Here is a 27,768-nt window from a genome sequence, read left to right on the forward strand (position 1 = left end):
TTGACAACTAGCATCAACCTGTCGATGAAGAACAGGTGGAGGTTGAAGGACGACGTCACGTCGGGACTGCATCGACGTCACGTCGTGACTGCGGTGTCTTAAGTTCGACGTCACGTCGTGACTGCGGTGTCTGACGTTCAACGTCACGTCGTGACTGCAGTGACTGCAGCTCGACGTCACGGTTGGACTATAAGGACTGACGTTCGCCGTCACGTCGAGGTTTACGATCAGTATCTCACTTGACAGCAAGGTTAATACTAGGGCTTACGTCAGCGTGACTTAAACCCTCACGCTTAGATTATTGGTGAACTGAGTCACGCTTAGCGGAACCATGACGCTCCGTAAGAAAGGGTTCCTGTCGAACAGGAGCAGAACCGTAGGACTGCATTAAGGAGGACAGCTTAGACTGCATGTCCTGCAAAACACTAAAGTTAGGATCCCTTTTGGTCTTCTTCTTCCGGCACCGGGTAAACCTCTCCCACTGGGAGGTAGACCATTCCCTACACTCACCACATACTTTATTTCTTTCACACCGTTGGCCCCTACAACAAGGACACAAGGTGTGAGGGTCTGTGTCCACCGCTGACATATAAGTTCCGCAAGGGCGGTCAGGTAATCCGGAACACTTCCGCATAATGGAGGCCAACTTCCAAACACTCTGTCAAGAAGAAAAAGCAAAAAAAGATTAATGGCTGTCAACATAGGCGAGGGTAGGAACGGACACGTCTGGTCATTACCCGAGCCAAAAGCAAAGTGAGCTCTCACAGGTGTGTGTGAGGGGGGGAGGGGTAGCAAGCTACCCTTCCCTACTCCCCGCTAACTAGCAATGGGGTAGTAGGCACTCGTTAAAATTCTAATGGCTCGTCATTTCAGCTACGCCGAAAGTAATACCCATATTAAATAGCGTGGTTTGTATTTCAGTTACGGAACAAATAATAATAATAATAATAATAATAATAATAATGATAATAGGTTAGTTAGTGTTGGAACAAATACAGGTTTAACATAACTCAATAAGGTCAATTTCAATGGGCTTTTCCTCTGCCCTTCTTGCACATACAGAAAGGAGCAACTAACAACCATCAAAGAGAAGCAGATCAAAGAACCTTTGATACTGCCAGTTACAATTGGTGTAAATCCCAGATGTCACCCAAAATTAAAGGCCTTTTGAATCAATTACCTTTTAATGAATACCATAGAAGATATATTTTTCCCTCAATCAATAACCCTAGATGTCAGCCCCTGCACCAGAAAATGCCAATAGCCCTAGAGACTAACCTGATGGCAAATACCATATGTCTAGATCTGCACCATCCATTCCATTAACACATGCAGAAACATCCGTTGCCCTATCCTGCCCAATCCATCCCAAAGCTAGAGAGTTCTGGAGATGATGGTTTGATCAATCAAGAGGAGAGATTCTAGTCATCTTCTTCCCCCATTTCCATTGCCACAACTATACAATTCACACAACTTATGAACTTTGCACATCCTTCATTTGTATGCATAAAAAGGATAGAGGTAACATTAGCTCAAAATACCCTAACTAAATTAAGAAAATTTAAATCTTTACTCCAATAAAATTTTGAAATATTGTACCATATTACGTTAAACCTTAGATAATCTGAAAAGAAAATATCCTTGAAATATTAAGTTTAATGCACTTAGAATACCGATCTGTTTATATTCAGGACTAAGAGAAGCTCTACTTCCTATTCGTCATAATAATTAACCACATCATTTCAAATAAATAAGCATTAAGCAGATAACATGCTAAATTAATTAATTATTGTTAAAATTCTTATGCAACATGAGACTATGGGTCTTCTTCTAAAAGTTCTTCTTTTCTTTTCCACACAGTCACATGAGCATTTCCAACTTCAGCCAACCGAGCACATTTAGCCAAGTAATAAGACAAATTTGTCTCCTTTTGAAAATCCCAGAAAGCACTAAGAATTTCTTTCAATAATGAAAAACTTGACACCAAACCTTCTCCACCCAGACACTCTTCTGGTCCACTTGGCCAATGATATACATCTGCAATAATTAGCAACCCTCCCACTTTCACATACTGTCCTATATTTTCTAAGAAAGCTTTGGGATCATTCAAGTCAGTGAGGGCATTCGAGACCAAGACACATTCAAACTTCCCACACGTATATAGAAGGGCACATACGTCTTCATTCCAAAACTCTACCTTCTCCCTATCAGCAGAGTCAGGCACACGTAACCTGTACAGTTTAATATACTTTCCTCCTTCACTAGAGAATGGAGAGCCAAATTCTGCAAACTGTTTCATCTGTTGCCCTGCCATTATCATTGGCATACTTACATCAGTTCCAACGACCTCCTGGAAAGCACTTGACAGGTGGAAGGAAATTCCACCAGGCCCACAACCTACATCTAATATCCGGCCTTTCTTAATTTTATGTTCATCACAGGTATTAATAACAAATTTCACCAGTTCCTCATGATAGTTTTCTGCGGTTCTTGGGATGAGGCTTTTCAAGTGGGGAAGATCTTCTAACTTGGCAAAGTGATGAACCAAATACTGCTGAACAACTTCCATCCTGGAGTACTTTTCTACATATTTTCTCAACTTTTTTGAGGTTTCCTGCCATTTCAACAATGCCCAAGTAGCAATCCCTGTAGTAACTATAGCCACACTTATGGCTGTTAGGCTAACGGTAGTTTTATCCAACATTACAGTATCTGCAAATGGTAAATATGCATTGTTAATCATGTTATTCACATATGTTTTATATTACTATATTACTCTTATATGAATTAATGACTACAATATGAAACACTGCTAATTTAAGTTTACTAAACAGGTAATATATCTAAACCATATTATTTAATTTTTCTCTAGAAATTTTGAACAAACTGCTTGCTCAAGTTATAACAAAATAAAATTTTCCTTTTAGGGTCAGATGTTTTTACTTTGAACAGAAATACTGTACGTAACAGAATGGATTGAAGGGAAAGGTAGAGCAAAATCATTATTTTTTTTTTAATTACCTTGTATTTTTGCTAACTATACAAACGTGAGTTATTTACTAGGAGTATGGGTATGATTTCATCAAAGCTGAAAAACAACAAATTTAATACAACTTGTATTTTTCCTAGCTATACAAAGCCAAGCCATTTATAAGAGTTAATCCATCTCATTTTCTCCACAACCAGGCAATCAAAAGAAAATTGGTTTGATTGCATCACGTTTCATTGCTAGGCAACTGCTGCACATGATGAATAACACTTGTTCATAGCGCTTCCTCACAACACTCACCTGGTCAAAGACTTGTGGGGTGGTTGAGGCGGGATCTTTAATAAATGACTCAGGTTTATATACATACATCATACATATACCAAGGCACTTCCCCCAATTTTGGGGGGTAGCCGACATCAACAAATGAAACAAAAACAAAAAAGGGGACCTCTACTCTCTACGTTTATATAGCTAGGGAAAATACAAAATGTTTATTCCTACACGGATACAAACTTCTGAGTCATTTACATGGGAAATCTTCCTTAGGTGGGAGGAAGTCTCTAAAGTTAAGAGGTTTGACCTTCATCTCTCATAGATACAATTACTCTAAGTAAAAGCAAGAGATCAAAGTGAATTATTTGTGAAAGGCAAGGCCTTACGTTCAATTCTGGAGAATATTCTTCTTTACCTGAGGTGGAGTAATATGAACATCAAGTATTGCATGTTATTAAAAATTTCAATATATCATAAAGAAATCAACTTCAAGGCATTCTTAATTGCATTAGGGTGAATCCAGAAGGCTGCAAGTCCAATCAAAATCATCACTTGCCTTAAAGGCCATTACATACACTTATAATATAGAGAATAAATGATGCCCGAGATAAGAGCAGTTACGTGTCCTGTAAGAACTTATAGATATATTATTTGTTGTGCTGCAACAATAGGGCCTATAGAAAAGGTGTCTAAAGACCTGTGTGTGCAATCTTTAAGGGGGCTGGCTGGCTAGTGCTGTTTTTTAAGGACAAGACTTTGACATTCATACCACTTAATAAGGTAACTTAAGACATCTCTAAACAGCATAGGATTTTTGCCTCTGGCCTTTGGTTTTGCAACACCAGGGCAATTTATCCTGAAATTGAGTGTTTGTCAAATTCTATCTCCTCCCTTGATACTTTATATTAAGACTTGGGATTACTACACTATATAGACCTGATGTAGAACTCCAATAGAATAAGACATTTTTTTTTCGTCATTTTTTTTTGCTAGAATTTTTTCATTATGGTAAAATGTTATTTTCCTTAGTAAAATAAATTTTTGAATATACTTACCCGATGATCATATAGCTGCATCCCTGCTGCCCGACAGAAAAAACCTACGGGCGGAATACGCCAGCGATCGCTATACAGGTGGGGGTGTACATCAACAGCGCCATCTGTCAAGTAGGTACTCAAGTACTCGATGTCAACAAAGAACCAATTTTCTCCTCTGTCCACTGGGTCTCTATTGGGGAGGAAGGGTGGGTCCTTTAATTTATGATCATCGGGTAAGTATATTCAAAAATTTATTTTACTAAGGAAAATAACATTTTTCAATATTAAACTTACCCGATGATCATATAGCTGATTCACACCCAGGGGGGTGGGTAGAGACCAGCATTACATGTTGACATTATTATGAGCTAAGTATTCCGTCTTTCATTTTAGCAGTTATTCAAAATAACAAGCATAAAATAAATAAGTACCTGGTAAGGAAGACGACTTGAACAATTACTCTGCCTTTTTAAGTACGTCTTCCTTACTGAGCCTCGCGATCTTCATAGGATGCTGAGCGACTCCTAGGAGCTGAAGTATGAAGGGTTGCAACCCATACTAAAGGTCCTCATCAAAACCTCTAATCTAGGCACTTCTCAAGAAATGATTTTGACCACCCGCCAAATCAAGTAGGATGCGAAAGGCTTCTTAGCCTTCCGGACAACCCAAAAATATTTCAAGAGAAAGATTAAAAATGTTCTGGAATTAGGGAATTGTAGTGGTGGAGCCCCCACCACTACTGCACTCGTTGCTACGAATGGTCCCAGAGTGTAGCAGTTCTCGTAAAGAGACTGGACATTCTTAAGATAAAAGACGCGAACACTGATTTGCTTTTCCAATAGGTTGCGTCGAATATACTTTACAGAGATCTATTTTGTTTAAAGACCACGGAAGTTGTGACAGCTCTAACTTCGTGTGTCCTTACCTTCAGCCAAGCTTGGTCTTCCTCATTCAGAAGGGAATGAGCTTCTCGTATTAACAGTCTGATAAAATAGGATAAAGAATCCTCTGACATAGGCAAAGATGGATTCTTAACTGAACACCATAAAGCTTCAGACGGGCCTCGTAAAGGTTTTTAAAATAGAACTTAAGAGCTCTTACAGGACATAATACTCTTTCTAGTTCATTTCCAACCATACGATAAGTTTGGAATATCGAACGATATTGGTGAAGGCCGAGAAGGCAGCTCGTGTTTGGCTAGAAAACCAAGTTGTAGAACATGTAGCCGTTACGGATGAGAATCCGATGTTCTTGCTGAAGGCATGAATCTCACTGACTCTTTTAGCTGTGGTTAAGCATATCAGGAAAAGAGTCTTAAAGGTGAGATCTTTCAGGGAGGCTGATTGAAGTGGTTCGAACCTGTCTGACATAAGGAATCTTAGAACCACGTCTAAATTCCAACCAGGTGTAACCCAACGACGCTCCTTCGTGGTCTCAAAAGACTTAAGGAGGTCCTGTAGATCTTTATTGTTGGAAAGATCTAAGCCTCTGTGACGGAAGACTGATGCCAACATGCTTTTGTAACCCTTGATAGTGGGAGCTGAAAGAGATCGTTCTTTCCTCAGATATAAGAGGAAGTCAGCTATTTGAGTTACAGAGGTACTGGTCGAGGATACGGATACTGACTTGCACCAGTTTCGGAAGATTTCCCACTTCGATTGGTAGACTCTAAGGGTGGATGTTCTCCTTGCTCTAGCAATCGCTCTGGTTGCCTCCTTCGAAAAGCCTCTAGTTCTCGAGAGTCTTTCGATATTCTGAAGGCAGTCATACGAAGAGCGTGGATGCCTTGGAGTACCTTCTTTACGCGTGGCAGACGTAGCAGGTCCACCCTTAGGGGAAGTGTTCTGGGAACGTCTACTAGCCATCGAAGTACCTCGGTGAGTTATTCTCTCGCGGGCCAGAGGGAAGCAACTAGCGTCAACTTTGTCCCTTCGTGAGAGGCGAACTTCTGCAGTACCTTGTTGACAATCTAGAACGGAGGGAATGCATATAGATCTAGATGTGACCAATCTAGTAGAAAGGCATCTATATGAACTACTGCTGAGTCCGGGATAGGTGAGCAAAGTATTGGGAGCCTCTTGGTCATCGAGGTTGCGAAGAGATCTATGGTTGGCTGGCCCCAGGTGGCCCAAAGTCTCTTGCATACATCCTTGTGGAGGGTCCAATATGTTGGAATTATTTGTCCCTTCCTACTGAGACAATCTGCTATGACATTCAAGTTGCCTTGGATGAACCTCGTTACTAGTGAAAAGTCTAGACCTGTTGAACAGGAGAGGAGGTCACTTGCGAACTCGTACCATGTCAGAGAGTAGGTCCCTCCTTGCTTGGAGATGTACGTCTGAAGGAGAGACCTGAAGCTTTTCCAGGTCAGACGTACTGCCAGAAGCTTCTTGCAGTTGAAATGCATTGTCCTTTGACTCGAGTTCCATAATCCCGAGCATTCCCTACCGCCTAATGTCGCACCCCAGCCTACGTCCGATGCGTCCGAGAAGAGAACGTGGTTGGGAGTCTGAACAGTCAGGGGAAGACCCTTTCAAAGGTTGATAAAGTCCTTTCACCAAGTCAGACCAGACTTTATCTTTCCGGAAACCGGGATCGAGACCGCTTCTAGCGTCTTGTCCTTTTCCAGTGAAAAGCTAGCTGATACAGAAGAGGACGGAGGTGTAGTCTTCCAAGTGACACAAAATGAACCACGGATGACAGTGTCCTAACCAGACTCATCCACAGCCTGACAGGGCAGTGTTCCTTCTTCAGCATCTTCTGGATGGATAGCAGGGCTGGGGGTTGATCGTCTTGTTCAGCAATGTCCTCATCAGAGGGTTCCTCATCCGAAACTGATGAGGAAACGGCAACGGAGTGGGCAACGTCTGACTCGCTGAATCCGGTCGCACTGGTGGATGCGTGACGGAGCCAGACACAAGATCATGGTACTGCTGCACAGTCTGTGAACTGTCAACCATGGGGACGCGAGGAAGTACAGCGTCAACCCGCAACTGTCTAGACTGTCTGGGTTGTGCAGTCAACCCCCTACCCGGTTGCTGAGGTTGCCGCACTGCGTCACAACAAGTCACCTCTGCTGGTTGTTGAACGTCTTCCTAGTGACACACTGAACGTCCACAACCACCTCCGGGAGTCGCTTAACGTCAACGTGCGACTGGCAACCCACACTGGGTCGCACCAGTGGAGGAACCATCTCAACTGGCGGACGTGAGTAGGATACCTCAGCGTCAACAGGGCGTACAACCAACCGGTAGGAAGGTTGTTGGCTAGAAGGTTCTTCTCCGTAAAAAATCCTCTATCAAGGACACAAGCTTGGACTGCATGTCTTGCAACCAAGCCCATTAGGGTCTATGGGACCAGGTGTGGCAACAGACGGGGTTAGCGACTGAAGCGGAACCATTTACCATCCCTGGAAGCATTGTTATGCTTTAATTAAAGTCCATAGGAGGCTAAGCAGCTTAAGGCTCCTCTCCAAATGACAGAGTCCTCAAAGGAATATCAGAAGGAGGGGGAACAGCACTTTCTCATCTACAGGAACCATGTCCGAGAAAAGCTAGGTTATCTCAGTGAGGGTTTCACTGGTGCATAAGCAGCAGACCAGAAGGCAACGTTATGTAACTGCTTGACAGTCTGTGAACTGTCAAAAACTGAACTGTCAACCACAACAGGTGCGTGAGGACATACAGCACTGGTGCATTAGTAGCAGACCAGAAGGCAACGTCATGTAACTGCTTGACAGTCTGTGAGCTGGCAACAACCAAAGCTGTGTGGGGAAGCCTCAACTCCTGACTGACTAGTCTGCTGCGGGCGAGTGGCGGTAACCACAGTGGGTTGCGGAGGCTGACACACCGTGTCAAAACACGGCAGCTTGTGGTAGCTCACGCACGGCAACGGAGTGCTCCGTGTGTCTGTGGGAGTCAGCATGCGTCTGGCAGGGTCGACTGCGCATGGGTGGAGGAGCTCTCACAACAAGAGTGTGGGAGCAGGCAGCCATGCTGGGCGCACAACCGTGGCAGGCTGTAGGCCAACGGGTGCATCGTCAACCTTCTCCGCAGTCGGAGTGTGGGAGCAGGCAACAACCAAAGCGGAGTGGTGGTGCGTGGTGGGGACTGCTGTGGGTTGCGGAAACTAACGCATCGCGTCAAAACACGGCAGCTTGACTCCACCTTCCCACTGCTGATGCGGTAGCTCACGCATGTTAACGGAGGGAGCCGCACGTCGGCTAACGTTAACATACGTCTGGCAGGGTCGATTGCGCATCGGAGGTGGAGCTCTCCGCAGCCGGAGTGTGGGAGCAGGCAGCCTCAGCGTGAGCTGGGCGCACAACCGTGGCAGGTTGTAGGCTAACGAGAGCAGTGTAAACCTTCTCCGCACGAAACTCCTGCATAACCGCAGCTAACTGAGTCTGCATAGACTGCAGTAAAGACCACTTAGGGTCTACAAAAAAAACGGCAACAAACGGAGCTACTGTCCGTTGTGACTGAGGGTCTAAAACAGCTGGTGCGGCAACAGACGGAGTTACTGCCTGTTGCGGTACCACCTTGCCTCTCTGGGAGGTGTGCAGTCGTCGGATGACTGCAGCGAGTCCGAACTGACCCAGTGGCTACACCTAGGCCGTTGGACTTGCGCGGAAGGGACCGACTTGCACTTAAAAAGCTGCAAGATTTGGTCCATGGTTTCTACAAGAAACCTCTTCCGCAGACGAGGAATAAATGGGCTCTCTCGTCTTTGTGTGGGTGGGGCGATCACGTCGGCAACGTGTGTAGATACGCCCGAAACCACGGAGGGAAAAACGTCTGTTCGTCGATCAAGGACTGTGGAACCCATAAGTCGTTCGACATTACTTCTCCCCTGGGCTTGGGAGCTTGTAAGAGGTCCCGGACTAGGTGAACAACTGGCACGAACAGACGAACCCTCGGACGCAACACTGTAACACTTTGCGCATATCACTTTATCACTATTGATTTTGTTTGCACTTATTTCACTGAAATCGAAACTTTAACTGATTTCTACCTGAAACACGCAATCCTATCCTTCATTAAAAGGTAGTAATTGCGAAAACAGTTTTACAATGCAACAGAAAAACATAAATAAAGATAAAGAATTCAGTGGCTGGAAAAGAGACTAAACACTAGATCAAATAAACTACGTTTACAATCTCTCACCGCATAAAGCCTGGGAACAAGAATAAAACTCTAGAAACGTTTTACCTTCTTTCCCTACAGCGACTAGGGAGAAGAGTAAAAAACGAGAACAACGTTACCCGCTTGAACGAAACGTTTATTCTCCTCTCTCTCCCTCCGTCTCTATCTCTCTCTCTCTTCTCTCTTGACTTAGCGCCTGAGAGAAGAGCCCAATTATATATCGTTAAAACATGTTATTTGCTAAAGGAAAAAACTGAAAGGTTTCCCAAATAAAAAGTTCCTTTATTTAGAATTTAAACCATTTAAGCTAAGAAAGAATGAACGAAACGCTAGAATCGGTTTACTCTTACTGCAACGTGAAACCGTGAAACACTCTCTCTCTATCGTAACGATAGAGCGCATGTTGAACGTTCTGAACGTCAACAACTGCGGAGACTAAAAAAGGGATTTTGACGTAGGAAAAATCTATTTCTGGGCGAGGGACCTGCGCCGCCCAGTGAATAAGCTCCTATTAGCACTTATTCTTAGGTAATTTACTGCTAAATATACCAGAGAAAAAATGTAAAGGAGTGCTAGGTTAACTAGCTCGCTCACCTATTGGTGTCGGTATGGAATTGGGCGTATAATCCAGAGGTCCCGCACCATTTAGATTCATCCACGACAAAGACCCCAATAGAGGAGAGCCGTTCAACCTCACTCGGCACCACCAACTCTGCATCCGCTCAGAACCCAACTCCTTAGCACCCAAAGTTTGGGGACTCCAAGGGAGAGGAGCTGGGAGGGTTCACTGGGCGGCACAGGTCCCTCGCCCAGAAATAGATTTTTCCTACGTCAAAATCCCTTTTCTGGGCTTGAACCTGTGCCGGCCAGTGAATATATACAAGAGAAATGTCACCAAACTTGAAAAATAAAGGAAAAAACCTAAACATAAGGGAAACACAAGTTACTTTAATCAGAGATGAGTGCCAAAACAGCTATAAGGGTACCTTAAAAAGAACATAAATCCACTTGGTAGAACAATTGACAAAAAAGGTAAGGTATAATAATGCCGTGAGTGATGATATATACAGATACTCAGGAGTCAAAAAATTTACAAATATAGTAATAGTAATCAGGTGCGAAACCAACGAATACAAATAGGGTATAAATGAGGCAGGTAAGGGGGAGAGATAAAATGACAAGGAATTAACATGTGAGTTACCTGGGGGTAACTACGCTCCCTGCAGCTACTGTAGGAAATTTAAGGGCTTCCAAATGTTTAAGATAGTGTTTCTTGAACACTGACGGTAACTTCCACCCTGTATACCTAGAAAGATCCGTAAAATTCATGTGGTGAAAAAAGTTCACCGAAGTAGCAACTGCTCTAATATCATGTGCAAGAGGAAAAGAGTCAGGGCTAGCTTGTTTAATAAAATACAAAATTTGTTGCCTGATCCCTTTAATGGTAATGGTACCGCCTTGTTCTCTAACGAATAGAGGCCCGGAGGAGTTAGAGGAGGTCCGGGATAAATAAGACTTAAGAGTAGTAACAGGGCACAGAGACGGATCTTGCGTGAGGGGAACAATTTTCCAGGAGGACCATCTGTTCTGAGGGTCTTCGTTCTTAGCTAAAAAGAATTTGTTAGGTGAAAGAAGGACCTCTCCCGAAGGAAGGAACTCAATATGACCCGGGTCTCTTGACAAAGCTGCCAGTTCAGAAATTCTTGCCCCGGAAGCCAAACTCACAAGGAAAAGTGTTTTCCTGAGAAAGGGAATATAATCACAAGAACTGTTAATGGTATCAGAAGCCAATTTGAGCACATCATTAAGGAACCAGGTAACCGGGGTAGGACGAGTAACCGGTTTCAGTCTGGCACAGGCTTTCGGAATTGAAGCTAACAAAGAGTCGGTTAAGTCTATGTTAAAACCCACTAGGAAGATCTTTTTCAAAGCAGATTTAATAGTGGTGATAGTATTGGCTGCCAGACCTGATTCTAATAAAGTTCTAAAGAAAGTGACTGTAAGGTTCAAGTTCATACAGTGTACGTCTGAGTCTATCAGAAATTTAGCCAACTTTTTAACCGCAGAATCATATTGGCGGATGGTGGAATCCCGTTTATCTGATTCTAGGAACAGGGTGTTTTGAGGATCGATATTGGCACCATGCATGGCCGCAAACTTCATGAAGTCCATAAAGTTAGGGCGCTCTGAATGTTTGAGAAAGTGTACACAACGCGTGTTTGTACTATCTGAGACAGAACCGGATTGGGTATCGGGTGAGGATGTAGTCTCAACTCTCGCAGGAGAGGGTACCAATTGCTCTTGGGCCAGTTGGGTGCGACCAAGGCTACTCGTCCCTTGAAGGATCTCAGTTTGTCTAGGACTTTCAGTAAAAGATTCACCGGGGGAAAGAGATAAATCCTTTCCCAGATGTCCCAATTCTGTGACATGGCGTCTGTGGCGTAGGCCTGAGGGTCTAGATTGGGAGCCACATATACTCTCAATTTGTGGTTGGACTCCGTGGCGAAGAGGTCCACTTGGAGACCCGGAACCCGAGAGAGAATCCACCGGAATGACTTTAGATCGAGTGACCATTCCGATTCTAGAGGGGAGGTCCGGGACAAGGCGTCTGCAACTACGTTCCGGACTCCCGCCAGGTGGACAGCTGAAAGATGCCAACGGTTCGAGGCTGCTAGGGAGAATATGGCTACTAGAACATGGTTCAGAGGCCCTGATTTTGATCCGCCTCTGTTGAGGCAGCGGACCACCACTTCGCTGTCGAGAACCAGACAAAGGTGTTGTCTCTTGGATGGAGCGAGACGTTTCAGGGTTAGTAGAACTGCCATGGCCTCCAGCACATTGATGTGAAATTGGCGGAATAAGGGAGACCAAAGACCTTGAACTTTCCTGAGCTGAGAATAGCCTCCCCAACCTGATAGGGATGCGTCCGTGTGAATGATTAACTTCGGAGGCGGAAATCGAAGGGGAACTGACTTTTACAGATTGTTGGCCTTTGTCCAAGGTAGAAGTCTTTCCCGGAGAATGGGAGGAAGGCGGACTTTCCTGTCCCGGAGCTTCCGGTTCGCCCTCGAACGCCAGACACGATTGATATCTTTCAATTTCGCTTTCAGAAGTAGATCCATCACTGAAGCAAATTGAAGGGACCCTAGGATCCTCTCTTGGAGTCGTCTGGAACTCACTTTGTCTTTGAGAAAGCGTTTGGTGTTCATTGCAATCTCTAACCTCTTGGGTTTGGGAAGACACAGAGTGTGAGATATAAGATCCCATTGCAGGCCGAGCCATTGGAACTTTGATTTCGGAAGAAGACGGGACTTCTTGAAGTTGATCTGGAAGCCTAGAGATTGAAGGTATAGGATGACTTTGTGAGTGGCTTTTAGGCAATTTTGGGAGGTGTCTGACCAAATGAGCCAGTCGTCCAGGTAGGCTACTACTTGAATCCCTTGATTTCTGAGTTCCTGAACAGCAACTTCTGCTAACTTTGTGAAGATCCTTGGGGCGATGTTGAGCCCGAAAGGCATCACTTTGAAGGAGTAATTTTTGTTTCCTAGGCGGAAGCCTAGATACGGACGGAAGTGTCTCGCTATCGGAACGTGATAATAGGCGTCTGTAAGATCGATAGAGGTGGTGACGGCCCCACGGGGAAGTAAGGTCCGCACCTGCGAGACGGTAAGCATTCGAAACTTGTCGCATTGAATGGACAAGTTGAGAAGGGATAGGTCTAGAATCACTCTTCTCTTGTCCGAATCCTTCTTCGGGACACTGAACAGCCGACCCTGAAACTTCAGGTGTTTCGTTTCTTGTATGGCGTTCTTTTGTAACAGGTCCTGGACAAATTCGACTAGGTCCGGAGTGGAATGCTGATGAAATCTGTTCGGTGGAGGAGGTCCTTGAATCCAACTCCACCCCAGTCCCTTGGAGATGATACTGAAAGCCCAGGGACTGAACCTCCATTTGTTGCGGAAGGCATAAAGCCTCCCCCCTACCCGCTGCACCTCAGTATTGGCTTGAGGAGTTGCCTCCACGTCCGCCTCGGAAGTTCTTTCCCTTGCGAAAGAATCTACCTCTACCTCTGTTCTGGTATGAACCACGGTGGTAGCCTCTACCTCTGTTATAACCCTGGGAAGAGCCTTGAGCCTCATAAGATTGGTTAAAGGCTGGAGAGGTGGTGGAGGCACCGGGAAGCTGGCTCTTAGGGAGCAGAACGGTGACGTAGTCGTCCGAGGAAGGAGCCTGAGAGGTGGAAGGCTGTGCAGGAACAGCAGGAGATGGAGGGAGAGGCTGCCGGAAAACGGACGAGCTACTTTGCTGTTGCCGGAACTGAGTGGAGGTATACGGGCGGAGCTTCTTCCTACCCCGGGCTTGGTAACTTGCAGGATCATATTTCCGCTTAGGAGTCAAACCCCAACGGGCTTTAAGGCTCTGATTAACTCTAGTAGCCTCTGTCAAGACTTCCTCCACAAGATCCTCAGGGAAAAGATTTGGACCCCAACAAGAGGACCGGATAAGTTTATTCGGTTCGTGCCTAATAGTCGCCTCAGCCAGGACGTGTTTGCGGCACCTACGTTTAGCAAGAGCAAAGTCATATAAGTCAAAATATAACGACTGCAAAGTAGCCTTACTGAGAGACTTAAAGATACTCTCAGTATCATAAGTTAAGGCTATCGACTCCGTAGAAGTGGCCAAGTTCAAAGTTCGACCAACACGTAGGCGGGAATCATACTCCTGTTTAATAAGGGATTCCGGGAGACGGGGAAGCCGTTCACTAAAAATTACTGACGCACAGTCTGCTGTCAGCTTGCCAGAAGTAAAGGTGGTATGGACATTGTCCCAACACTCATTATCTGAAGGAAGAAGGAGGGAGATCGGATCTACCTCTCGGATGGGAGGCAAGGGCTTCTCCTCCAGAGCGTATTGAAAAGCCAGCTCTGCAATCTTAGTGACGCATGGAGTCACGGTATTCTTGTCCATTAGGAACATTGTGAAAGAACTTTTATGAGGCGTCAACATGGTATTGGTGCAACCTATATCATTTAGAAACCTAGCCCAAACAGATTGGGCTTGTTCCTTTGGGAAAATGACGGTCTCTTTGGGGACCTTATCCAGCCGAACCAGAGCTTCCTCGGTAAGCCTGGCATAACCATGAAATGGAAATGCGAGACCAGGAGGAAAGAATTCAAAATCCTCTAGTGGACGAGTACCAAGACCTTCCAACGTTAACATCCCGTCTGAGAACGGGGAATGAAGAGCCATGCGCCAAGGGTTATTCTTGGTAAACGGCGGAAGCTTAGAGGCATCCGGGATGAGAGAGCTTTGAACTCGCTCCGGAGCACCATGCTCTAATGCCCCAAGTCTCTGACCAATGTTAGAGAACATCGTGTCCATCTTGGCCTGCATTTCTGACACAATCTTAGATTGCATCTCCGACACAATGCGAAGCATGGCTGATTCGGAAAGGCCCGGGTTAGGAGCAGAAGTGGCGGATTGTACTCCCGGGTCGTGAGACTTAGAGGAGGAGCCGGAAGCCTTAGATGACGGGTTTGTATTCGATTTAGAACTATGGGAAGCCTTGTGGGGCTTACGAGCTTTTGGCAAAGTTCTAGATTTAGACTTATCTTTGGGGGGAACCGGGTGTGATCGGTGAGACGAATCGCGGTCCCCAGAAAAACCATGGAAAGAAGAGAGATCAGATGAAGAAGAAAGAGCGGGGCTGAGGATAGGAATCTCAGCGCCGGTAACACCTGCCTCACTTACCACCCTACCTGCATCCGGATCATCCAACAACATAGGTTCCACATCCAAGTTCAAGGAGGCAACATTGTCTTCCAGATCTCCGGGGGCATCCGACGGATCTTGATCCTGGTCGATGAATCCCGAAATAGTGGCATCAATGTCGGCAATGATGGGTGCCGCAACAGCTCTAGCCACAGCGGCTGAAGACTTGGCATTAGGGTAAATCATAGCACAGTAGTCTTCAGAGAGGACGTAAGGCTGCTTTGATTTCACGTTTCGGGCAAATCCCCCAACCCACACTTTCAGTGTGGCCCGAGCCGCAGTCTTCTGCTCCGGGGATGCCTGAAATAATAGTGGGAATTACAGAAAGGAAGATTCCCGGAGGTCCTTCAAGACCATAGAAATCTTACTAAATAGTGTACGTATACCAAATAAAGGTAAGAATAATTAGCAAAGACAACATAGCCAACGGGACTCACCGAATCAGATCCAAGGGTGGTGATGAGGTCAAAACAGACCATACAATTATCAGGGTGCCAGACTACGATGTCTTCCAGCTGAACTTCGCAGAGGGCGTGAGACCTACACATCGTATGGCCACAAGGCTGGTGAAGAACAGCCGCACAGGCCGTCGTCTGACAATGAACCATCTATAAAAAGAATAGTATATGAGAAACTGTAATTCTCTTAAGTAGGGGCGGGTCCGGAGGACCCGGGACTAAACATAAGTCTAACTTAAGACTAGAGCTTAACTGTAATACTCTTAAGTAGGGGCGGGTCTGGAGGACCCGGGCCTAAACATAAGTTTAACTTAAGACTAGAGTATAACTATCCATTCCGGTCGAGCCGGGATCATAAAGAAGGATGCAACAAAGAATTAACACACATGGTGTCTGACTACCCGGAGCGAGGTTAAGCCCCGGACCGGGATATAAAAGTACATCCATAAACTAATACATATAGGAACTCCGGGATAGTGATCTGTCATATATAATCATAGTAACTGTTATAAAATAAGGGGGGGCGGAACCGTAGATAAGAACCACCAACAGAACCCGGAGGGTTTCGAATAACATAATTAAAAGTGTGATAGGTGATTATAAAATAGGGTGCACCGGGATCCTACTCTGTTGACCGGTGGCCAACCAGTCTAGACAGAGACGAAACCACCGGGACACCCGGAGAGAGGACAAAGTCCATAAACACTGAACTACCCCCTCTGAAAGAAGGGAAGGCAACGGTCCCCTAGGGGAGGGGGGAGAGAAGCCTAGCCACCAACCTAGCGAGAGGGGGAGCTTGGGGGAGGATCACGTGATACGGAGCAGCAGGGCTACCAACTGACGATCCCCAAACACTACCAAAACAGATCATACGGAGTAATAAGCACAAATATTCATTATAAAAGTAATAGCATTGAAAAATATATAAATATACACATAAAAAATTAGGGCAAGGCATGCGAAATAATGAATAAATCCCGAAGGACAACAACCTGATGGATAATATAATAAAAATTGCCGCCCTGACGAAGGTCGGCAAGCCATCTACGATACGTAATCTGGTATCGGCCCTAAATATGAACCACAAGGGTTCTAAACGCTAAATAATGAATATCCACTATAAAACACACAAAATTTTAAACTAATAATAAAAATAATACACTTAGTAACACCGCGAGTGAAACTAAAAGCTCTCAAAACAGGAGTACCAACCGTAAGCGGGATCGAGCAAGACCGAGATGATCGAAGAGAATAAACTCTTATAACTTAAATATTAAACGATCTAGATTGCTCAAAACACAGCAAAACATAGCTTGGTACTTAACTTAGACGGTGTCTCCTGGGAAACCGATGTAGAAGCCATAATCCACGGAAAATAAGGCAAAAACACGAGAGCACAAACTAGCGGGTTACCACACAGGCGTGCTAAAAAGGAGTTGGGTTCTGAGCGGATGCAGAGTTGGTGGTGCCGAGTGAGGTTGAACGGCTCTCCTCTATTGGGGTCTTTGTCGTGGATGAATCTAAATGGTGCGGGACCTCTGGATTATACGCCCAATTCCATACCGACACCAATAGGTGAGCGAGCTAGTTAACCTAGCACTCCTTTACATTTTTTCTCTGGTATATTTAGCAGTAAATTACCTAAGAATAAGTGCTAATAGGAGCTTATTCACTGGCCGGCACAGGTTCAAGCCCAGAAAAACTAAACGTTAGTTCATCTTTGAAAACAGTACGAGACTATCAAAGAAATTCTTTCATAAAACATTAAAATTAAAAAGTATTAAATTCTTAAAAGGTTAAATACGATATGACGGGCTCAATGTTAATTAACTTCGGTTCCAAGAAAGGACCGCCTACTATTAGGAAAGGTCGCATATAAACAAACATAAAAATTAATTTTTATAAGTTTATAATAAATGGAAAGTTAATCGAAGAGGCCTATAAAGGCGGAGAGATATAAAATAAATAGATCTATAACTTGTTAAGCAAAATTACCAAAAACCTAAACACACTTCCCTCTAAGGGAAGGGTCGGCCATTTAAAAGTGAAAGAGAGTCCATACTCTCTTCGTCACCAACACTTCCGTCTAAGGGAAGGGTCGGCCATTTAAAAGTGAAAGAGAGTCCATACTCTCTTCGTCACCATAATAAAATCTATCCAAAACGAGTTCAAGTTTTGAAATGAAGATAAAACCCTTGCATAGCGAAAGCTCAAAACTGGAATAGTGTACTTCACCAAATCGTTGTGAAAACAAATCCAGTTAGGGACGGCGTATTTAGTAGGTCTTGCCAGTGGCACGACAGAGGGAAAATTGATTCTTTGTTGACATCGAGTACTTGAGTACCTACTTGACAGATGGCGCTGTTGATGTACACCCCCACCTGTATAGCGATCGCTGGCGTATTCCGCCCGTAGGTTTTTTCTGTCGGGCAGCAGGGATGCAGCTATATGATCATCGGGTAAGTTTAATATTGAAAAAAAATAAACCCTATAAATCAGGGGAAAAAAATCTTGTGGGGAAAAAATAAAAAATGGTTAAATTTGATCATTTTATAATGTATTTCCAAGTTATACTGTATACCAAATGCTATATCTTTAAAACTAGGGGAGAAGATAGAATTTGAAGGTCAATAAGTATAGTTTTGAGATATGGGCATTCAAAGGTTTACTTTGTATTTTTCCAAAGACAAAATAAATAAATCATGATTACAGTATTATGAATTTTATGTTCCTTTTTGGATATTACTAAACCAAAACAATGTTATTTATCATAATTTGATCATAAATGAAGATCCTTTGCTCAATATCTTGCTTCTTTAGGCAAGACGATCCTTCATCATCTGTCTCCACTAACTCCGCAAATATTGCCGATATTACCCACGTCTGAACTTTTATTAGAGCAAATTTTCTTCTTCCTTATGTTAGCGAGATGTTGAAATTGTCTTTTCCACTTTGGTATGATGAAATTCTTGCCGAAACCAAGAAAAACAGACGTAAAAGTGAGTGAATGTCAGAAGTCAAACTCAAACATGTACTCGCTCTGAGGTTTGTGCTAGCACTTAAGGGTATATAGTAATCATAAAACTTCCTGTCTTGTGACTCATGGAATCTATACAGATGCCATTGCTCACAATTTGTTTTATATTAAAATGTAATAATCATCAAAATTTACATTAACAGAAGAAATATATAGTATTTTCTTGTAAGGATCAATGTTCTTGGTTTATTGAGTTACTTTTACTAATTACCCTCTGTAACTATGAAAGTAACAAGAATTTTGACAAAATATTATGTATACACATTTTCCATTGCCATACAAAGCTCACTGAATTTCTTCAGGATTTTGTATTTTTCATCCTATTCCCCCATATATTGACATACTGGCCGGGCCCCTTAAAATAATTGTTTGAAAAGGTGCTTTGTCTCTTCCGAACACCAGCTATGAGGACTTGTGCTACAAACTGGTTTTTGCAGAACGCTACGGTTATGGCAAGCAAATGTATATCATGTGCTCGAGGGAGGCCCTTGGAGATGCTTCCCCTGAGGATTTATAGGCTATCACGATTGTTTTTCTCTACCAGAAAGAAATATATTAGTGTTTCTGGATACTTTCTTTATGGAGTGGCCAGTGCTCATGAATGAAATGGAGATATTAGGCATAGGACACAGTACAGTAATACGTCCTTCTCAGATACTGTATTTACATACTGCTTTTATAGGACATATTAACATGCCATTCAGGTTATCAGTTACCTCTTTGGGAGACAAGATTGTGAAAGAGTCAAACCTGAGATCATTTTCAATTGGATTCTGGGTTTTGGCAACAAATTTGGGAACAGAAGACAAAGCTAGTTCTCTCCACCCTCTGGAATGTGACAATCATGTAATTCGCTTACTTTCTTGGCTGAAGCTAAGGCACGGAGGAAGACTGTCTTTCAGGTAGAGTCCCTATCTAAGGCATAAATACATAGGTTTGTGAGGAGATTGTTTTAAGGCCCGTAGAACTTTTGTCATATCCATGGAAGGGGGTTTTAATTGCTGACTAGGGCAAGACTGCTTGAAACTCCCAGTCAAAGCTGAGAGTTCCCAAGAGGAGAGATCAAATGCTTTCAGTTTGAATACCTGGCTTAGAGCCGAGCGGTAGCCTTTTGCCACAGTGACTGAAAAGGAATTCTTGTTCCTTAGAAACACCCAAAAGTCTGCAATCAAGGGAATAGTGGCTTTGAGTGGAGCAATATCCCCCCTACAACAACAATCACTGAAGATTTTTTACTTTGCCTGGTAAACTGCTGCAGAAGACTTTCAGAGATATCCAGAAAACTGCTTTGCAATTGGGATCAAAAAGCCTTTCTTTTGAAGGAGACCCTGGATAGTCTCAAACCGTGAAAGAACAGGCAATGTACTGCGCCATGGAATTTTCTTATGTGAGGTTGATGTAGCAGGCTTGAATATCATTCTGCTGCTGGCCAATTTGGAGCTACTAGCGTTGCTCTGACTCCCTTGGATGTTCAGAATCTGTTCAATGTCTGACGAATCACACAGAACAGTGAAAAGGTGTAAAGGTCTAATCCGTTCCATGGGAGTTGGAATGCATCTTCCATTACTGCAGCTTGGTCTGGGAGTGGAGAGAAATACATCAAAAGTTTGTGATTCAGGTGGGTGGCGAACATGTCCAGAGATGGGGAACCCCACAAAGTCACATTTCTCTTTGCCACTAGGGGAAGCAAAGACCATTCCGAACCAACTGTCATCTTTCAACGGCTCAAATGGTCTGCAATGAGGCTCCTCTTCTCAGGGACGAACCTCGCCGAGAGAGATTGTCTGGAATCGTTGGAATAAAAGTGTTTTGTATCTAAGAAAGCTTAGTGGATTGTATCTTATGAAACATAGTCATTTTTTTTTATATATATCCCTCTGTGCCCCATAAAAAAAATGCTTTGATTTGTTATTATCTTTTTCCAGGTATTAACAGCAGCCCCCTACACTCAGTAGGGAGTGTAAGGGAGAGAGGATTAGGGTATTCTCTAGAGAATTTAGAATAAGTACTGAACCTGTATATAGGAAAGAAGCTGAGACCATTCTGCTGAATACATAGAACAATGAAGGTTGATCATTGCCTGTTCCTAGTGTGTAGTGGTCTGTACGCTACTGTTATAACTGAAGGTCTGCAATGACTCATGGATGCCTTCAACGTCAGACTGATAATGGCCAACTTGGAAAAGAGATTGGGATGACTGGGAATCCTGCCAATTGGAAATTGGTGACTAAGTTTTCCATATTCATGATATGAGTGAGATGAAGAAAAAAAATTAGCTTATGGTATGTTAGTGTCCTGCAATCAAGGAAAAAACTGTAATGAGGTGTTGTATTAAGTAAAGTGAAATACTTTTCATGCTGTCCCTTCAATGTGATGTCAACACTTCTGAATTCTTTACCGAAACTTCCCCAATGTTAATAATCAATGGCCTTAATATTGACCAGTCATGCTCTGCCGTCAATCTGCTTTAAAGTACGGCGGCCGCTAAAACTGAAGAATGGCATGCCAAAATACAGCTGTGGGCCAGTGTCTGTCTTCCCTCATTACTTACAATCACAACATCACATAATTCATTCTTACACCGAAGTTTCTGTAAGCTTTCAGAAGTGTTGACATCGCATTGAAGGGAGACTGGAAGTCCCATAAGTTCCTTGAAGGGGGTGGCCTTCGAGAGTGCCTCTATAGAGTGGTCGAGAGGCAGCGTTGGAAGAGATTCCCCGAGTATCTCGTAGTACCTCCTCTGAAACACATACGGAGGAGGTAGGAGCTTGGAGGACGAGTTGGAGCGGAGAGAAAAGATAGACCCAGTTGCCTGGGACACTGCCCTCTGTTTGGCACTCTTCAACCCCTTTGACCAGGGCAAAGCTGCACTGGTCCTATGAGGTTTCTGAGTGCCATAGAACTGATCAAGGACCGTTTCTTTCCCATCTAGAAGGGCTGCCGATGGATCTGGAAGTCCACAGATGGAACGGATGCAGGCTAGGACCTGCCATAAGGCGTGTTCCGACTCCTTCCTCTCATCCTCTGTAAGCTTAGAGCTAGCGGCTGCTGGCAGAGCGTCGTCCTCGAGATCGCTCAGCCCTTCCACGTCCGAGCTCTCATCTAAAGGAGCCCAGCGTGGGTCGAAGTCGTCAACTGTATAGACTGGGGATAGGGAGACTACTGGGGAGGTGCTCGCTTCCGGCTGCATGGGAGGCAGTGAGGAAGGAAGCCTGGCCGAGGATTCGGGGATGGTGAACAAATCCTTCGGTTCCCTCCTACGAGGCCAGAGGTCCTCTGTCCCCAAGGGCCTAGAGGACTCCGTCGGCTTACGGGTGGAATATAAGTCCATTGCCGTACGGGGTGAATCCCGTCCGGTCGCAGGTCGTGCCTCCTTAGACGCTGTCTCGACCGGTAAAGAAGGGAAGGAATCTCCATAGTACGTAACCCTATCCTCATTGTGGGGCGAAGGACAAATCTTTTTCCTTTCCCCCTTAAGTCTGGCCTGTGGCGTCTTGAACTGCAGGGGACTACCCTGATGTTCATGCCTAATCTCCTCCAGAGGTCTTTTGCAAGGGGATGATCGTCTCCCCTTGCCTGAGGGGCCCGCCTATACGAGAACTTCCGACCTTCTCCTAGGATCGGAGGCAGGAGAGGACCCTGGGAAGAGAGGAGGCGACAAGGGAATCCTAGGTGTATCACCTAAGGACTGGGAGCGGGGAACGACTCCCTTCATGGCTTGGCGCATTACATTGAATAAGGTGCTAAGCCACGGGGAGTCACAGGCTCCTGAGGAACTAGGGGTAAAGTCCTTAGGAAAGGACTGCTCCCTGGGTTTAGGAACCTGGGCAGGTTTCCTAACCCTCTTATCTGATGGAGGCTATCCTACAGGCAAGATAGGCACAGGCCTACCGTTAGGAATAGGGTCTGGGCTCGGTCGCCGTGTCTCTGTTGAGGCCCAAGGGTCTCGAGAGACTGATTGTGAGCGCCAAGATGGTCGTGCGCTCTTGCGCCGAACTGTTGGTAGGCGGATGGGAGCATGTGCGCGCGCCTTTCCCGATTGCGCGCACCTTTTTCGCGCTCCTGGAGCGCATGAGATTGTTCGCCCATATGGCGCGCAGTGAGTTGTTTGTGCATATGGTGCACCACAGTATGAACCCGCGCACCATGATCGCCATTTTGTTTGCGTGCGCAAAGTCAGTCGTGCACACCAATTCGGTCGTGCGCGCCAATTTGGCCGTGCGCGCGAGAGCTCTAAGGTTGTTGAGAGAACTCACTGCTACGCTCACCCGAAGGTTCACGATAGCTTGTGTTGTGTGAGCATGAATGATCAACACAACGAGAGTTTAAAAACTCTCTGTCATAAAAAGAATGACTCTGGTCACGAGAACCCGAAAGTTCAGCGTGAACTGTGTTGCGCGAACCCGAAGGATCAACGCAACGGAGTTTCTCTGTCACGAAACACCGAAGTGTTAGCGCGACTAGAGTTACGAGAGCCCAAGGGTTCAATGTAACTAAGGTTATGAGACTCTGAAGGGTCAGCGTAACAAGGAATCAAGGTTCCTCTGTCACGAGATCCCGAAGGATCAGCGTGACTGACGGTACGAGAACCCGGAGGTTCAACGTTACCGTCGTCAGGAGAACTCGAGGGTTCAGTGTAACAGAAACCCAAAGGTTTCAAGTCGCGAGAGCCCGAAGGTTCATCGCGACAGAAACCCAAAGGATTCCTGCTGTCATGAGAACCCACAGGACCAACATGACGAGAGCCTGAAAGCTTACGATCACGCCAGCCCCAAGGATGATCGCCACGAGACCTCAAAGGGTCAACGTGAGAACCAGCAGGTTCAAATAGACGTCTCCTCACAGCCCGAGGAGGAGAACGCCCGGGTTAGAGAGGGGTTACCCACCCTTCCACTCTACGAACCTCTGGAGAGGAACGTACAAAAGACTCCGCCCGAAGAAGAGACTGATTAAGATCAACAAATAAATCCTCCTTAGGGGAGGAAAGTTCGCCCGAAGGAGAACTACGCTTATAACTCCACCCCTGGAGGAGAACCTAAAGCGTAAGGAGATCGCCGATGCACAGAGGCAACCTTCTCTCGCGAACGAGAGATGTTCCCCCGAAGGGGAAGCTCGCCTTGGAGAGAACCCTACCACCGCCCCTGGTGGGTTAGCTAACTCCTCGGCGTCGGAACCAGACCCAAGGTCTGGAAAAGAACAGGCGCCCCCTGGGGGAAGAGGAGGAGCCGACTCACTAGGGGAGCCGCCATCCTCGTCTATCCCACAGGGTTGACCTGGAGTCACAAGCCCTGCGCTACTGCTCGACCGTACCCCGGAAGGGCCTGGTCGAGGATTGGCTTCGGGCAGAGATTTGGGCGTAGAGGAAGTAGAAGCCCGTGATTTCTTCGATTTCGAGGAAGACCCCGAAAGCGAAGATTCGAGTTTAGACTTCTTCTTCTTCTTACGCGCAAACCTCTCCCATGCGAGGCAGGCCACTCCCTACACTCGGAACAGGTGTTGTCCCGCGAACACTGAGTTCCCCGGCAAGCCGGGCATAAAGGATGTGGGTCTGTCTCCAAGGATAACATGAAGGTGCTGCAGCGGTGGCCCTCAATACCTGGACATGTCCGCATAGCGGGACAATAACCATACACACCGACACACAAAAGAAAAAGAAAAAGTAATAAAGTCAAGGCAGTTTGTTTAACGGGAGTCTACACTCTACCGAGCCAAAAGTAAAAGTGGTTACTCAACCGACAGCTGTAAGTGAGCGGGGTAGCTAGTCTACCCCAACCCCCTCCCGCTAACTAGCGGATGGGGTAATTATCCCTCACTAAAATTGTCTTGGCTGGTTTTCAGCGTTGCCGAAAGTACTGTAATACCCTAATAAATAGCGAAGGTTTGTATCTGTGTCGGAACAAAGAAATGAATATGCAAGTCATACTACGTAGTAACTACGTAGTTTACGTCATATGATTGTGACATCATAGTGTTGGCAGAGTGTTTACCTACTGCCATCATGTTTTTAAGAGTAGGTTCGTTATTTTTACAGTAGGCGGAAAAAACTCCTAAACCTACCCCTTTCAAGTTATGAACATATCGATCATAACCCAACCACTACTCTTAGTCGAAATAAAACCAAACTAGCGTAAGCCAACAGAAAATTGTACATCACCAAAATGACTGCAATTATACAGGTTACAGCGAGTGAAAAATCCAACGATGTTGCCAACGTGAGAGGCAGGGAAGATCTGAGGAATCATGGAATGGTTCCAGGTACCTCGCTAGGGGCGCGCAGGTGGTACACCTGGCTACCCAATCTGCGATTGCCGCGAGTGTTGAAATTTCTGCCGGACGTCAGGGACGTATAGCTATATATATATATAACTACCGGCTATGTCAGATGTTTAAAAACTCTTCATTTGAGGTCTACTGCATACTGTATAGGCTAGTGATCCCAGGTCTTAATATTAATTATCAGAGGAGGAGATAGAATTTGAAAATCACTAATTTTCAGGATAAATCGCCGTGGCATCGCAAAACCGAAGGTCAGAGGCAAAAATCCTATGTAGTTTGCAGATGCCCTAAGTCACCTTATTAAGTGTTATGAATGTCAAAGTCCTGTCCTTAAAAAACAGCATTAGCCAGCCGGCCCACTTAACAAGGTACACCTAGTAATAATGCTTATCTCTCCTGACTTTAAGACTTTTACTTCAAATTGTCCAATCAGAATCCAAATATAATTCAATCACTGCTTTGATTAGGTTTTTATCACATTCGTTACAGAATGCAGTTCATCGGTCGATTTAAAAAAAAAAAAATTCTTAGTTGAGCCATGGCTACCGAATGGGAAAAATTTTAACATACCCAGACGAGGGTTACAAGGGCCTCTGGTCTGTAAGAATATGGCTTCTAGGTTAGGTAAGGTGGGGAAGTTTAGGTTCGTTGGTATTCTTGTGATTATTTCCCTTTTAAAATCAGAACACGTTAACAATAGAGAAGTTTGTGTTTGATAGAAAATGAGGCTCGGAAGAAAACAGAATTCGAAATAATGTTACTCGAGACATAACTGCAGCAGTAAGTCCATAGGTGTTGTTTCACCCTCTTATTTTTGTATGGAAAAAAAACCTTCTACTATTAGTTTTCTTGTTGTTTTGTTGGATTTTATTGAAATTATCTTTTAAAATTTGTTTTCATTTCATCCCACCTCAAACCACAATTCCCACCCGAGATTTACCCATTACTGTAAATCGATATTTTTGTAGAAAGTAATAATATCAGAACACTAAAACACAAGAAAACAAAAAAATTCATTATTGGCCACATGGGAGTCTACCAAAATTCCACCACTCAAAATTATTTTACCTGGCCAATAATTCATAAATTGAATTTTGCGTCGAAAAATTATGATCATAATATTTGCCAGGTGGTAGGTTGGCCAGGGCACCATCCATCCGTTGAGATACTACCGCTAAAGAGTTATTGGGTCCAGACAGTAATACATAGGATCCCTCTCTCTGGTTACGGCACAATTTTTCCTTTGCCTACATACAGTATATACCAAATAGTCTAGCCTATTCTTACCACATTCTCCTCTGTCCTTATATGCCTGACAACACAGATTACCAAACAATTCCTCTCTCTCAATGGGTTAACTGCTACACTATAATAGTACAGCTATGGTAAGCAGCTTTTCTAGTAGGACACTCCAAAATCAAACTATTGTTCTGTAGTCTTGGGTAGTGCCATAGCCTCTGTACCATGGTCTTCCGCTGTCTTGGGATAGTTCTCTTGCTTGAGGGTACACTTGGGCACAATATTCTATCTTATTTATGTTACTCATGTTATTTTGAAGCTATTATAGTTCATATATGAAACACTTATTTTTATTGTTCCTATTCTTAAACATCTCTTGTAGTTTATTTCCTTATTGCCTTTCCTCACTAGGCTATTTTCCCCGTTGGAGCCCTTGGACTTATACCACCCTGCTTTTCCAACTACGGTTGTAGCTTAGCAAATAATAATAATTTCAAAGTATAACGGAGCTCTTTCCCTCTTCTGCCGCGTATTTCTACAATGTGAATGAAGGGAGGGGCCCATGTGCAGACATAGCTCTATACTATCAAGGACATGGCAATCAAAGTCTGGTTAGGTTAGGTGGGGCCTTTGGCTAGGGCATTTCCCATAGATTTCATTTATACTAAAGCAAAACATCACATGTACGCTATACTGAATTCGTAGCAAAATATAAATTCCAAAACATGTATTAGAAAACTATCTCACCCAAGACAACAAATAGTAGTTATTCCATAAACTATTTCGAGTAATTGAACCGTTTGAGTTGCGACACGTAAAACTATGGAGCCTTTGTATATCAGCGGCCAGTTCCTCACATGTTCATTAAAAATGGACATCAAAAACCTAAACATTCCTCCCTAACCTAACCTACAAGCCGTGTCCTTACCTACTTATTTAACGGGGGGGGGGAGGCTAACGCCCCGCTGCGACCCCCCTTACACTGCCGTATCTAAGTTATCCATGATACATACAGGTGGCCGCTATCATACGTACACCCCAAAACTATTGTAAGCATGTGGGCTGCCTCACATACTTTGTCTTTTTAGCAAGCTTCAAAATTTTAATACCAAACTTTAATCATGCGCATACAACAACTCAAAAATATACCCCGTATGTAAAAGTTTCGCATAAGTCAACAACACTTGCCTGGAAATTAATCACAAAGTATCTCCTCAGTCAAATAGGTAAAAATGTAGACTAATTATTTGGCTGCTGACTGCTCACCTATCGGCACCACAAGCTTTCACTGTAGTCTGACAAGTCAACACTAACTGTCACTCAGGATAAACGATGTGAAATTCTGGCTGCTCTGTGCAGAGTAACTTTATGAAGCTATCAAATTGTGACTTCTTAGTTGTCAGTGGATTCGCCTTTCCATCGGCACCTCCTTGGTTTTCTTCTTTATTCTAATTCTTTTATTTTCTTCTCTCTTTTTTCCACATTTGATAAATATATTCTTTTTTTTTTCTCTATTCCTTCTGTACAGTGACACGAACTTCAA

The 27,768-nt window shown here is 44.4% G+C and overlaps 1 protein-coding gene across 3 annotated transcripts; it reads right to left on the bottom strand.

Annotated features, from left to right (window-relative positions):
* Positions 1-1,165: 1,165 nt before the first annotated feature.
* LOC137625946 (uncharacterized) lies at positions 1,166-27,768 on the bottom strand. Of its 3 annotated transcripts, none has more exons than XM_068356998.1 (2): positions 27,540-27,768; positions 1,166-2,712 (listed from the first exon to the last, which is right to left on the bottom strand). In XM_068356998.1, the coding sequence occupies exon 2, from the start codon at positions 2,702-2,704 to the stop codon at positions 1,817-1,819; it is 888 nt and encodes a 295-aa protein (XP_068213099.1). In that variant the 5' UTR covers positions 2,705-2,712; positions 27,540-27,768; the 3' UTR covers positions 1,166-1,816. The 3 variants fall into 3 exon arrangements, with proteins under 3 accessions (XP_068213099.1, XP_068213097.1, XP_068213096.1); XM_068356996.1 differs by having other exon boundaries at positions 27,492-27,767; XM_068356995.1 differs by having other exon boundaries at positions 27,414-27,766.

Source organism: Palaemon carinicauda, chromosome 33 (genome assembly GCF_036898095.1).
Source record: "Palaemon carinicauda isolate YSFRI2023 chromosome 33, ASM3689809v2, whole genome shotgun sequence".
In the NCBI taxonomy this organism is placed as follows: Eukaryota; Metazoa; Arthropoda; class Malacostraca; order Decapoda; family Palaemonidae; genus Palaemon; species Palaemon carinicauda.

Bases quoted from the DNA above. Each gene is read 5' to 3' on its own strand.
- LOC137625946 (XM_068356998.1), bottom strand. From the start codon at position 2,704: ATGTTGGATAAAACTACCGTTAGCCTAACAGCCATAAGTGTGGCTATA.